Source organism: Glycine soja, chromosome 15 (assembly GCF_004193775.1).
Source record: "Glycine soja cultivar W05 chromosome 15, ASM419377v2, whole genome shotgun sequence".
In the NCBI taxonomy this organism is placed as follows: Eukaryota; Viridiplantae; Streptophyta; class Magnoliopsida; order Fabales; family Fabaceae; genus Glycine; species Glycine soja.
Window position 1 is genome coordinate 17,999,004 of NC_041016.1, and position 14,935 is coordinate 18,013,938.

The 14,935-nt window shown below is 33.9% G+C and overlaps 1 protein-coding gene across 1 annotated transcript; it reads right to left on the reverse strand.

The window, feature by feature from the left end:
- Positions 1 to 3,667: 3,667 nt before the first annotated feature.
- LOC114385916 (serine/threonine-protein phosphatase 7 long form homolog) lies at positions 3,668 to 13,610 on the reverse strand. Its single transcript, XM_028345949.1, has 6 exons — positions 13,557 to 13,610; positions 13,283 to 13,460; positions 11,005 to 11,854; positions 10,856 to 10,920; positions 5,662 to 5,697; positions 3,668 to 3,942 (listed from the first exon to the last, which is right to left on the reverse strand). The coding sequence occupies exons 1-6, from the start codon at positions 13,608 to 13,610 to the stop codon at positions 3,668 to 3,670; spliced, it is 1,458 nt and encodes a 485-aa protein (XP_028201750.1).
- Positions 13,611 to 14,935: the final 1,325 nt, after the last annotated feature.

Genomic DNA, 14,935 nt, shown 5'->3' on the forward strand with positions numbered 1-14,935 from the left:
TACCCTTAATGCAGTCCATACAAGTCTTAAAATGAGCAAAATCTAGAGTATTGAGTACCCCATCTTTCACTAACCTTTTAATCCTCTCAATAGAGATATGTCCTAATCTCCGGTGCCATAACATAGAGGAATTCTCATTCATATTACACCTTTTAATACCAGTTTGAACATGCATAAAACTATAAGTGACACTATTTTGTAAACCAAGAAGATAAAGACCATCAGACAAGATACCATTCCCAACACATTCAAAATTATAAAATAACTCAAATGATGTGTCTTTGAAATTAAAGGAATATCTAAACAGTACAAGTCTTGAAGTAGAAATCAAGTTTTGGGAAAAACTTGGTACATAAAAGGTCCTTTCTAATTTTAAAATAAAGCCACTACTTAAAGTCAAAATGCAAGTTCCAATGGCCTCCACATGTGAGCCTAGCTTATTGCCTAATAAAATGCTTTGCTCACTTCCCACTGGTTTCCTTAGGTTTTGCATACCCTGTAAAGAATTTGCAATATGAATAGTAGATCCAGAATCAATCCACCAGGTGTTAATATTAACACTAACCATATTAGATTCATAACATACTAATGAGATTGATTTACCTTTCTTCTCAAGCCATTTCTGGAACCCAGGGCAATTCTTCTTCATGTGTCCCTTCTTCTTGCAAAAGAAACACTTTGTCACCTTCTTAATATCATCTTGAGTTGGTATTTTACCATTCCTCTTCTGATTAGCTTGAGACTTAATTGTTTTGTTCTTCCCATAAGCAGTAGTCAGCAATGCACTCTCACCCATCTCCATTACAAGCCTTTCTTCTTCCTGAACACACATGGTTATTAATTCATTGATAGACCATTTATCTTTATGTGTGTTGTAGGAAATCTTAAACAGACCATATTCATGTGAAAGGGTGTTCAAAATGAAATGCACTAGGAAGGACTCAGACATATCAACCTCTAGTTTCTTAAGTTGAGCTGAAATATCTCGCATTTTCATGATGTACTCACACACACCTTTCACACTGGTGAGCCGAAGAGAAGAGAACTTCATGATCAAGGTGCTTGCTAAAGTCTTATCTGAAGTGATGAACTGGTCATCAATGGCCTTAAGCAAGTCTTGGACCTTTTCATGCTGGTCAATAGAACCACGTATCCCAGCCGAGATTTTGGTCTTAATGAACATCACGCTGAGCCGGTTGGATCGCTCCCACCGCTCATATAGTGCAACGTCAGTTGGGCTACTTTCAGTGATTGCAGGTGGTTCGTCTTTCCTTATAGCATAGTCTATGTCCGTCCACCCCAATTGTAGAAGAATTCTCTCCTTCCATATCTTATAGTTATCTCCTTTGAGTTCGGAAACATCACATTGAATATCAGAAAAACTAATAGTTTGAGAAGCTGCAAAATTCAAAGGCTTATGTCAAAATTTGAGACATACTAATCTTAATTGTATCTTTTACCAATGTAAACATACCATAAAATTGAATCTTGTGACATAAAATTGCCTGTGGGCTAAATTTTTAATTCAATAAGAAACAATTAAACCTTATGATAGAATAATCAAATTACTTGCTCAATATTCATGCTTTACGGGTACAATATGAAAATAATTTAATTTCTATCGTAAATATTTACTTTATGATAAAATCAAAAAATTATACATACATCATGATGCATGTGGGTAAATCATGAAAAATAATACGTCATTTTATCCCAATTAATTATACAGATATAATAAAAATTCCTGTGAGATAAAATTCATTATATAAGTATAATTAATTACAATATTATGTCTAATTCCTTATATGATCTTTAACCAACTTAATATATAATTTTAATCAAATATAGATGTTGTGGCTAATCCATAATTAATCAAAATTATAAAGATCACTTAGACATAAAACTTTATTATATGAGAATAAGTGGTATTTTGCATTTCAAAATCAAGATACAATATAATTATGAATAAGATTCTCATATAATTTTATAGTTGAAACATAATATTATGCATTTGATTTCATATATATATGCATAGAATAAAATTTTTCAGAATATATTCATGCATAAAATAAATCAAAATTCCAAAAATTGTAAAGCAGAATAAGTATATATAACATGAAAAACGATTACTTATCAGGAAAGCTTTACTGGTTTAGTGGTCTACACATACTACAGCATTTGATAGAGTTAAGGGTTTGGCTCTGATACCAAATGTTAGACTAAACCTTTTAACCCGTGATATTACAAACTACTAAAGAAACACAGGTTATTAACAAAATGCGAAAAATACAGATCAAATCATACCTCCAACCATTGCCATGAAGAGTTTCTTGTTTTTGATTCTTCCAAGCTCTCTCTCTCTTTCTTTCTCTAGATGGCGTATCAGACTGAATTCGAAAGGGATGAGCTCAGGGACCAAATCCATGTGCTATATATAGGAATTCTACCATCAAGAATGCATTTAGTAGCCATTACCACTCATTATTGGCAGTTACAAATCATTAGTGGCCATTACCACCCATTAACAGCCATTCAATTTGGCTTCCAAAACTGACGAGCGTTACAGATTTTCAAAATGTTAGGACCAAATTATTACATATATATGTTGTGGAAAAAAACTTATAAAAAATGTAATGGGTGATGGGTATGATACAAATATAATTTGATATTCATCCTCACTTTAAAAGTTCGAGTAATATTCATACTCGTATCCATATTGATTAAAGTAAATATTTTTCATCAAAATTGGAATGAGATTGGGACGGTAACCACAGGTACAGAGTTATTTGTCATGCATACTTAAACTAGACTTTATTACTTAAAAAACTTAAACTTAACCTTTTTAATAAATAGGCTAAGTCAACATTAATAATCATCTATTGGGAACATGAAGTAGCAAATACCACATTTGTAAGGAGCCTATACTTGCAAGGATACCCAACTAAGAAGCTAGGGCTTGAATAACATGGTTGAGTCAACTTAGGTTTGGTCCAACACAACATCAAATTCTGGAGATGTTCTAAAATTGAAGAGTTCATGATCATGATGGGTACGTAGCATTTTGAGAGGTTGTCATTTGAGTAATTCCCCATCAAGATTTTTTCAATTTCGATAAGTTCCACATTGTTGTTGTATGTGGAAATTAAAGCTACCCCTCTACCTTTTCCTTTTATTGTTCCAATAAATCTTAATGTTACGGAGGCTCATAAAGTTTATTGTTTTGTATGTTACACCTTTGCAAGAAAAATAAAGATTAGATAGGAGGGACCATTATTTCTTTTGAGATTTTGACCATTTGGTATCCTCTAATTTGTTCCATCACCAAAAGCCAATAAATGTGGTAGTGAATAGGAAACGAGTCCAAGCAAATTGGTTGGGCCAACTTGCCTAAGAACTACGTAGTTATGATAAGACGTGAATCGTTGGCATTTGTTGATAAGGAATATTTATTAATTTGACTATGGTGAAATTTATTTCCTTTCGCTATTCCAAAAACAAAATCATTTGCAATTTGAAAAGTGAAAAAGAAAACTAAGAAAGTTGAATGTCATATTGGGGCAATGATGGGCTCTCATTAGTTTTGGGACTCATATTCCCTTCAAAAAGAGCAAAGGAAACAGTGATGGCAGGTATCTATTAACGGCACATTTCCCTGTTTGGGGTTCTTTTACAAAGAATTTCCCAAACTAGGGCTGTTTTGGAAGTATTTCCCATGGGGTGCTGTTTCGTACGTATCAGGCCATGCATGGAAGCGCCATTCCCAGCAGCGCGTCCCCTTTTGCTGAGGTGGCTTTGGAAGCGCCAACAGTAGTGGCGACTTGGTGATGCCTGGCTCAGTCAAATGCGTAGCCCTAGGTTGCAGCGTTGCAGACTGGCCTGCAGCAGGGAGGCGCCAGTGGTGGTTGCGATTTTGGAAGAGTGAGGCGCCATTGGTTCCTGCGACTTACATGAAAACGCCAATGGTGATGGCGTTTGAAGGTGTTTAAATACCCAGTCAATACCCAAAGTCTTCTACATTTCTTCAGCGCTTTCCCTTTGAACATTTTGCTTTCGTTTTCGTAGCTTTGGCATTTTGGTGTCTTTGGAAATTTCTGTGGAATGAAGCATTTTTTTTAAAAAAATTATATTAGCTTTTATGTTTTTTCTTCAACGCTTTCCCTTTGAACATTTTGCTTTCGTTTTCGTAGCTTTGGCATTTTGGTGGCTTTGGAAATTTCTGTGGTATGAAGCATTTTTTTAAAAAAAATTATATTAGCTTTTATGTTTAAAATGCTTGTTAGTGTGTGTTTAAATGTAAAAAATAAACAGAAAAATTGTGTAAGGATGTTTATTTGAAGAAAATATTTTGTATATGAAATTTGTATTATTTTTTTAATTAAATTAGGTTGGTGTTGATGAACGTTTGAACTTTGACTAAAAAAAAATTATAGATGATATTTATTTGAAGTATTTTGAGTACAAATTTTTTTTTTTAATATGAAGTTGTAGTATTTTTTTAATTAGATTAGGTTGGTTTGTTGGTGTGTTAAAAATTTAGAAACGTTGAACTTGAAAGTGTTATTTGATGCTTTGTTTTTTCTCGTACTACAAATATTTGATTATATTTGTAGTAATTTTGTAATTACCTTTTTCCATTTTAAAGTTATTAATGGTTAAGATTAATTATTTATACTACTAACTTCTTTAATGAATTATTAAATTTTCTGTTAAAAATGACTATCTTGAAATTGTTCATTTTTTTTAAGTTTGTCCCATAAAATTAATTTGAAGTTAATTAAATTTTTTTAAAAGAGAAATTGAATGTGAAGTTCTAATAAAGAGATCTTTTGTGATTACATTTTATTAGTTTTGATTTAAAGTTTTATAAAATCGTTTGTGTTATTTAAGTGTGTTGATTTGAAATTTATTTAAAGTTAATAATTTTAATTACATCTTGATTAGTTTAAAATTACTACATTGAAATTGTTAATTTTTTTTAAAGTGTCTTAATGTGAAATTGATTTGAAGTTAATTTTTTTTTAAAATAAAGTTTTATTTTGAAGTTTCAGTAATGACTTTTTGTGATACCCATTTTGTAATTTATTTGACATGTTAAAATATTGTTTTTGTAGGTACATGATGAATTCGGTTATAACAGTGTTATATTTCAATGGAAGGGTATATGAAGATAATGATGGTGTAATATTTGAAGACAGTAAAAAAGCGATTCAGATTAAACGTGGAATTAGTTTCAATGCTTTGAAGAAAAAAATTGGAGATAAGGTAAAGTTACAAAATAATGAAATTATTTCTGCTATTAGCTATAGATTTTTAGTGTCAGGAAAATATATTGCCTTGCAAATTTGTGATGACGAAGATGTTGAAACGATGCTGGAAAGTTTTAAACAAGACCAAATGTCAGTTCTGGAATTGTACATAGAAAAGGATGTGGCTGGTGGTTCAATGTTTCATTCTGCCAATTCGCTTACATCATGTGGAAATTATTTATCTAATGATGAGACACAACCGGCAACAAATATGAGCAATTTACATATTGACGAAGACGATGATGATGATGATGATGATGATGATTATCTTGTGTCTAACTCATACATTGAAGAGTCTTTAGACGAAGATGACAGTGTTGACGGTATATCTGATACAGACGATGAAGTCACCAACATTCCTCAACCAGTAAGAATTGTTCACCCAGCAAAAGGTATAATTTGTTGTATAAAAAAATTAGACAATACATTTATTATTTGATGACAATTGTATTTAATGCTAAATAAGTATTATTTGATTTTTTATTTTATTTTGAATTGTTAGGTGCACAATGAATTGAAAATCCATTTTGGAATAATGCCTTACATTATAACAATATCAACTGGAGTTATCCTGATGAGGAGGACATTTGCGGTTTGGAGATGCCGTCGACCTTTAATGTTGGCCAAGAATTATATGTTGGCATGGAATTTGATAGTAAAGATGCGGTCAAAAATGCAGTCAAACAATATGTTATGAAGGTGCATCAAAGTTTCAAAGTTGTTGAAAGCAAAACGAACAAGTATGTGGTTTGTTGCTTGAATAAAAATGCAGAGTGTCCTTGCCCTTTCTATATGAGGGCAATTTTATCTAAAAAAACAGATACGTGGAAAGTCACACAATGGGGTGGACCACACACATGTCTGAATATGACCATGACACAAGATCACGAGAAACTTGATTCTGATTTAATTGCCACTTGTGTAGTAGGTACATATTTTATGTTCATATTATGTTCATTTTTTGTTAATTGTCATTTAAATTTTGTTATGTTATTGACAGGCATGATCAGAGAAGATCCATCAATAAAAATTTCTTTGATTCAAGAGAGGATTAACAGTGAATTTGCGTACAAGGTGTTGTACAAAAAAGCTTGGTTGGCGAAATAGAAAGCCATTGCAATTGAATATGGCGATTGGGATGAGTCATATGCGAAACTTTCGTCGTGGCTAACACACATGCAAAATCATTCTCCTGGATCATATTTTCAAGTACTACATGACGATTTTATCGTTGGGAATACGGTTAGTCGCGAACACCGTCAGTTTCATAGAGTTTTTTGGACTTTTGGGCAATGTAAAGAAGCTTTCAAGTACTGTAAGCCAATCATACAAGTTGACGGCACACATTTGTACGGCAAATACCGTGGGACCCTTTTAATGACCACATCACAAGATGGAAATGGTGGTGTCCTTCCTCTAGCATTCGCGGTGGTTGAAGGTGAGACGTTGACAGCGTGGCCATGTTTTTGGCACACTTGCGTGAACACGTCACTGATAAAAATGGTATTTGTCTGATATCTGATCGACACGCGAGTATAAAGTCCGTTGTCGCTAACGAAGCACTTGGTTGGCAACCTCCCCACGGTTATCATGTCTATTGCGTGTGACACATAGCAAGCAACTTCAATCGGAAATTCAATAATGCCAAACAAAAAGAAATGTTGAAGAAATTGGGTAAGATTTCATATTTGATGGTCACTTTTATTTAACTTTCATATATACTTAAAATTGTTATTCATAACTAATTTTATGCAGCCTACACTCCTTGCAAGCACATTTTTTATCAAAATTTAGAAAAATTTCGTGAACTGAGTCCAGCCATAGCAACATGGATTGATCGAATTTCAAAGGAAAAATGGACGATGGCTTATGATACAAAAGGACGTCGATATGGCCACATGACAACCAACCTCTCAGAATGTATCAATAAGGTTTTGAAGGATTGTCGCAACATTCCCATAACGGCCTTGGTCAAATCAACGTACAGTAGGTGTCGAAAGTACTTTGTTGAGCGTGGCCGCCAAGCCCAGAGACAGTTAAATGAAGGACAAGTATATTGTTCAAAGCTTGTTAAAGAACTTAGAAAAAATCAAGAACAAGCTTGTTCACACATCGTTCGCGTGTATGACATCCACTCCACAAGGTTTGAAGTAGAGGAGACCTTCAATCCTATTACGCAACGTGGCGGACAAAAGTGGGCAGTTAACTTGAATGGTCATTATTGTCAATGCGGAAGGTATTCTGCGCTTCACTATCCATGTTCACATATTATTGCAGCTTGTGGTTACGTGAGCCTGAACTACTACCAATATATAGATGTTGTTTATACAAATGAGAACATCTTAAAAGCTTACTCCGCACAATGGTGGCCTCTTGGGAATGAAGCGGCTATTCCTCCTTCTAATGACGCATGGACACTTATCCCTGACCCAATTACAATTCGTGCGAAAGGTCGGCCAAAATCAACAAGGATAAGGAATGAGATGGATTGGGTCGAACCATCTGAGCACCGAATAAAATGCAGTAGATGTGGAGCCAAAGGGCATAACAGGCGTCGCTGTCCAATGCAATCTGAGCGTGGGAGTTGTTCAAATCATTGATTTATGTATGTTAGTCGAGTGACTTGTATTTGTTTAAGTTCTCTTCAATGTATTGAATTTGTGGGGTTGAATAAATTTGTTAGTTACTTATTTTGGTTTGTGTACATTAGCTATTTGTGGGTTTCAATGAATTTGTTACTTAAAAACACATCCATAAACCCTAATCCTCAAACCTAACCCTAAACCTAACCCTAACACCTAAACCCTAACCCCAACACACTAAACCCTAAGCACAAAACACATAAACCCTAACCCCGACACACTAACCCTAACCACAAAACACCTAAACCCTAAGCCCAACACACTAAACCCTACCCCAAACCACCTAAACCCTAGGCCCAACACATTAACCCTAAGCCCTAAACCACCTAAACCCCAAACCATCTAAACCCTAAGCCCAACACACTAAACCCTAACCCCGAACCACCTAAAACCTTCCCCAAACACACTAAACCCTAATCCCAACCCACCAACCCTAACCCTGCCCCAACACACTAAACCCTAACCCGAAAACACCGAAACCCTAACCCCGAACCACCTAAACCCTTCTCCCAACACACTAAACCCTAATCCCAACCCACCAAACCCTAACCCTACCCCAACACACTAAACCCTAACCCGAAAACACCTAAACCCTAATCCCAACACACCAAACACTAACCCTGCCCCAACACACTAAACCCTAACCCCAAAACACCTAAACCCTAACCCTAACCCTGAACCACCTAAACCCTTCTCCCAACACATTAAACCCTAATCCCAACCCACCAAACCCTAACCCTAATCCCTAATCCAAACCCCTAACACCTCAACCCTAAACCTAGGTTTAGTGAAAGTGGGAAGTCCAATGCTGTAGTTAGGGGTATTCAAATTGATACTAAAGGAGAACTATCTACAATGATGAACTATGGTCTTAGTCAATGCCTTAAAAACATCTGGTGTTGGTGTTCGGCTTTAGTTACTAAAACTACTTATTTTTCATTTGTGTACTTTAGTTTTATTTTTATACTTTGTTTATTATTATAGTTTGATGCGCCACATAAACTCTATACATTAGCTATTTGTGGGGTTCCATGAATTCATTAGTTAAAAACATAACCATAAACCCTACTCATAACCCCTAATCCAAAACCCTAAGCCTTAATCCCCTGAGCCCTAACCCTATCTCTAACCCTACACCAAACCCCAAACCCCTAATCCAACACACTAAGCCCTAAACCCTAAACCGTAACCCTAACCCTACCCCAAAACCCTAACCCCAACCCCAACCCATTAGACACATCCCTAATCTGTAATCCCTAAAAACTAACCCTAACCCAAACCCTAATCCCAAAAACATAACCCTAACCGTAACCCCTAATCCTAATCCCTACTCCCTAAACCCCTAAGCCCTAACCCTAATCCTAACCCTAACCCCTAATACAAAACACCAAGCCTTAAACCTAACACTAAGCCTTAACCCATTTTTCTAATTTAGTTTTTTTTTAAACTTTGTTTATTATTATAGTTTGATGCGCCACATAAACTCTATACATTAGTAAGGCATAATAAATGAGATGCGATAGATTAACTGTCAAAATCAAATGTCTTACAAACAACAACAAATTTACACACAGACATAAAAATCAGTCATTATGGCGTTCGTGATGTCGTGAGGATGTGCCACATGGTCGATCCTATCTTCGCGCTTGACGATCAGGATTTCTTCTGCCGCGTTGTCTCCCCGCTTCTGCTTACTCAGCCTCAGCAGAAAACTCCTGACGCAAATCAACACCTAATAAGTCGCCCATATTAGGTATTGCTCCGGGTACATTCCATTGCGGAGCAAATGGGGCATTAGGTGTTGCCATGGGGGCATCGTGCTGCTGTGAAGGAGTCATAGTGGGCCATGAAAAATGAGGCTGTGTTTCCACAACACCACCGAACGAATGTTCGCTCGCAGAAGTATCAGTGTGATGAACTTCAAAAGGATACTGATACATTTGTGAATATTGTTGGGCCACATAAACTTCAAAAGGATACTGATATATCTGTGAATATTGATGCGCCACATAAAATTTCGTCGTGTAATACATTCCATGGCCACGCTCCATCATTTGTTGGGAATATTGTTGACCTTCAACAGCCTCCCTTCGTCTGCCTATGCCTCGAGTTTCAACACTGGACTGAAGAATGTGAAACTCTTGAGCTGGGAATTCACGCTTTGATGCTGGACCATGTGACACTGGCTCAGTGATTCTTTCTTGCTCTTCTGATATAATCGCTAACTTATCCACGTAAGGCACGAGATCATCAACTGTCCATGTGTTCCTCCCTTGTGGAGACACCATATACTGTAAAGTCTCCACAACTTCACCTTGCAATTATTAGCGTCAACAAATTAATGGTCATGCTTAACAATATAATTAGAAGTTAAACATTGAAAAACAGATAAATACCAATGCAGTTGTGTTTGCATTGTTTGGATCGACAAACATCTTTGTTTTACGCCTATACCACACCATGTAATCCGAGTTAAAACCCAGTAGGCCCTCCTATCGAGGATAAACGTCGACCTGAAACTCAGCTTGATTGTTCCACTGACTAATGATTGAGGCCAACAGGTGGAACCAATTCTCATCTTGTTTGCCTTTGAGCGTTATGCCATGGAGATTCTGCGGTTGCGAAGGACACCCGGGAATAGGTTGTTGCAATCCAAATTGTCGTAAAACTCTATCGGGTTGGTGCCACTCAACAACATGGAAACAAACCAGTGGCACCACCCGCGAACCAGGCTACACTTCCAACCACACAAATTGGAGGCAACGCTGCCATCACAGTTGCTGTGTATGGCTCCTAGACAAACTGCATATAACAACACACTTGTCAATTTTCAGTCAAACATAACATATTAAAATTTCATTTAACCAATACATTACGATCTTCTTACCTCATGTCGTTTCATCAGATCCAATTTGCGACGAAAAACTCTAAGATCATCATTGCCAATATGCTGATTTCCACGTCGCAGCCACCTACAATAAAAATGAAATCATCATTGTCAACACGTTCCATCATTAAATATTTTCAATACAAATCTAATTTTTTAAATGACAAACCTGTGTCCAAGTGGTTTATTTTCTATGACGGGAGGCGTCCTCTTTGGAGCCAAAGTCGTGCATCGTTCCCATGCCCACATTTGGATTAAGATGCACATACCTCCGATTGATTTAACTTTGTAATCGGTGGCGCTGCACATCTCTCTATATAAATATGCAAGCATGGCAGGTCCCCACGCATACATGCTGCACTGTTCAAAGTCACGTAAAAATTGTAGGTACCTTAAGGAAACTCTGCTACTACTTTTGTTAACAAAGAGGACACCTCCTATGAATCGAAGGATCCACGCACGGGTAAACCTTTGTAATTGCTCAACGTTACCCTCGTCAATATTTATGTGAGAAAAATGGTGAGCCAACCAACTTAATTTGACGACACTGCCTTCAATTTCGCCTTCCTGTGGTCTGACTCCTAATAATTCTTCACACAAATCGGCCCAAACAAGATTTGTTGAATCAATTAATGGTGCCCCGTCAGTACGTAGACCTAATAAAACTGACACATCTTGGAGAGTAATGGTAGCCTCTCCGCATCTCAGGTGAAACGTGTGGGTTTCGGGCCTCCATCTTTCAATGAACGCACTAATTAAGGCCGCATTTATCTTTAGGTATCCCATCTTCATGATCCAATAAAACCCACATTGTCGAAGCAGAGGAACAATTTCCTCTGGTATTTGTTCTTCACCTTGATAAGTCGGGACTGCTCGTCTGATGTGTAGTTTTCTGTCTGGTTTCCCATTCCAAACATGTTCTGAAACATGCTTGGGTTGCATCCACAACACCTCACCATCAATTGGACCAGACCTAGTTTGTATACTTGATGAGCATGACAACGAAGATGCTATAGATCCTACAAAATAAAATATAATACAATTAATTGACGATAAAATTTATACATTAATTATACATACACAAATTAAGTATATTTACAAAAAATTAATTAAAATAAATAAGAAATTATATTTTTTAAATTTCAATAACAAAATATATTATACAAATAACCTAATTCATATATATTCTATAAATAAATTAAATTACAAACAAATATAAATTTAAATATATAAATTAATGACTTCGAATAATTGCGAGTAAAATAATTTAACATACAAAATCAATAATTTAAAATACGTAAAACTATTCTAGTTTAAACATAACATATGAAACTAATAATAATAACTAACACTAATGTAGTATAAAAAATTTAATTCTAACCTAATTTAAAATTACTAATTTACTCTACATAAAATTATTCTTAATCTATCATAACAAATATTTAAACTAAATGTAATCTACCATATACAAAATTAATGACTTCAAATAATTACGAGTAAAATAATTTAACATACAACATCACTAATTTAAAATACGTAAAACTATTCTAATTTAAACATAACATATGAAACTAATAATAACTAAAACTAACGTAATATAAAAAATTTAATTCTAACCTAATTTAAAATTACTAATTTACATTACATACAATTATTCTTAATCTATCATAATAAATATTTAAACTAAATGTAATCTACCATATACAAAATTAATGACTTCAAATAATTATGAGTAAAATAATTTAACATGCAACATCAATAATTTAAAATACGTAAAACTATTATAATTTAAACATAACATATGAAACTAATAATAATTAAAATTAAAATTAACGTAATATAAAAAATTTAATTCAAACCTATTTTTAAATTAATAATTTACAATACTTAAAATTATTTCTAATCTATGATCAAATATTTAAACTAAATGTAATCTACCATATACAAAATTTAAATTAAAGCTAATCTAAACTTAATAAGTTATGGTACCTAAAATTATTCCTAATCTAAAATTATTAAATTATGGTACCTAAACCTATATAAAAAATTTCAACTAAACTTAATCTATCATATAAAATTATTCCTAATTTACCATATAAAAAATTATTCCTAATTTACCATATAAAAATTTTAAACTAAATCTAATCTACCCTATAACATTAAGAATTGAAACTAAACTATACAAAATTATTATTATCTTACACTACCTAAACTATACAAAGTTATTATTATCTTACACTACCTAAACTATACAAAATTATTATCTTACACTACCTAAAACCATTTTATTATCAGAATATAAACATCTATATAAAAAAAACATACAAAAGATTCAATAAATAACTTACAAATTTTTTTACGAAAATGGAAGAACACCAACAAGAACACCACTAACCAAGCAGTTCTCTCTCCACACAATATTTCACTCTTTTGGATAACAAGCAAACTTGAAAGCAAGGAGCAAGGAATGCAGGCAAACAATTGAAGGCCAAAACGCAGTTTATAAACGAAAGAACAAGGCAAAACGCCAATGGCACCAGCACCAGCACCTTCAGCAGGCACGAAGCGCCAATGGGAATTGTGTTTCCCTGCACCTAGCTCTGCTGCCTTCTGCTGCTGCTGCTGCTGCTTGACGGGACAAGACAGGGTCAAAGCGCCAACACCACTGGCGTTTTGCAAGACAGGGTCAAATCGCCAATCAGGTTAGCGCGTCCCTCCAACCTTCGACACTTGTCTGCCATGCATGAAGTCACCAGTTCTACTGGCGCGTCCCATGCTGGGTACGTGCAAAAACAGCACCCCCCGGAAAATACTTCTAAAACAGCCCTAGTTTGGGAAATTTTTTGTAAAAGAACCCCAAACAGGAAAATTTGCCTCTATTAACATCTCCCTTTCGTCCTTTTTCGTTTTGGAATATATTTCATATATAAAAAAATTAATATTATTTTAAAATTTATAATTTTTATATATACTAGTTTTATTCGATTGAATCATCAGACTGTATCAAAATAAAATTTCTTGAGTTTGAATTTTTGAATATTTTAAATATGAAACGCCAAAACATATTAATGATAAATAGAAATAGAGCCACAAATAAAATATTACAAATAATTTTTTTAAGAAAAAAATATATACTAAAAGATTATTTTATATTAAGCATAAAAAAATTCAATATATAATAATATACTCGATTGTATAAAGGAAATTCTTCATATCGTTCTTCATTTTTCTATAGAAAATATATTATTATCAATTACTAATTTAAGGATGTAAATATAAAAATAATTTCTTGTTATTTTCCAATAACAACTATTTTTAGCATATCTAAAGAGGAAACCTTGTATTTCTTTGGTTGACAGGTTCGTTTTTCTCTTTTGGGACAGGTGCCCCTGGTACCTTCACTACCTTGTATTCTCTTTCTGTACTCCTTTTTACCTATTTGATATATATTAATTAGCTATTTCAAAAAAAAAAAAAACTTCTCGTTGTATAATTATCATTTATTTTACACACTTATTATTGTTACTTTTCATATTAACAGTAAAAAAAAAGTAATGGAGGCTAGATTAAAAAAGTTTGTTCTTATACTTCATATTTTTTGTTCTAGTTCATACATAAAAAAAATTCTCACATATGGTTTCTATAAAAATGTGTTACAACTTACAAATCGGATTTTGTCATTTGTTGAGGTTATGATATGTTCTGAGTTTTTCATATAGGGACAAAAGAAGAATGACTTGGGTGACAACACCAAAATGTAGTGTTCCTTTTTTTAATAAAAATCAAAATGAAATGTAGTATTTATTTGTGTATGAACTAACACGAAAATTATTATTGAATGTAGGAATTAAATCTAACACGATCATAATATCTACAATTCAATTTTAAATTTAAATGGTGTCTTACTTTATTTTTTGTTGAATTAAAGAGGGTCTTACTATTTACCAATGTTTTGAAAATCTGACCAGATATCCCAAAAAAATGAGACATTAACTGATCGAGGATCGGTCCCTTTCCAATTTTTTTTTATTTAATTTAAAATATTTTTTAGATAACTAAAAAACATACTTAAATATTTTACATGATTATCAATTATTTTA

Coding starts and splice junctions, on each gene's coding strand:
- LOC114385916 (XM_028345949.1), bottom strand. CDS start 13,610: ATGGGACGCGCCAGTAGAACTGGTGACTTCATGCATGGCAGACAAGTG. Junction 5,698..10,855: donor AGTTTTTCGTCGCAAATTGG/ATCTGATGAAAC, acceptor ACAAATTATACC/TTTTGCTGGGTGAACAATTC. Junction 3,943..5,661: donor ATTCTTACTGGTTGAGGAAT/GTTGGTGACTTC, acceptor TTTTCATGTAAG/TCGCAGGAACCAATGGCGCC.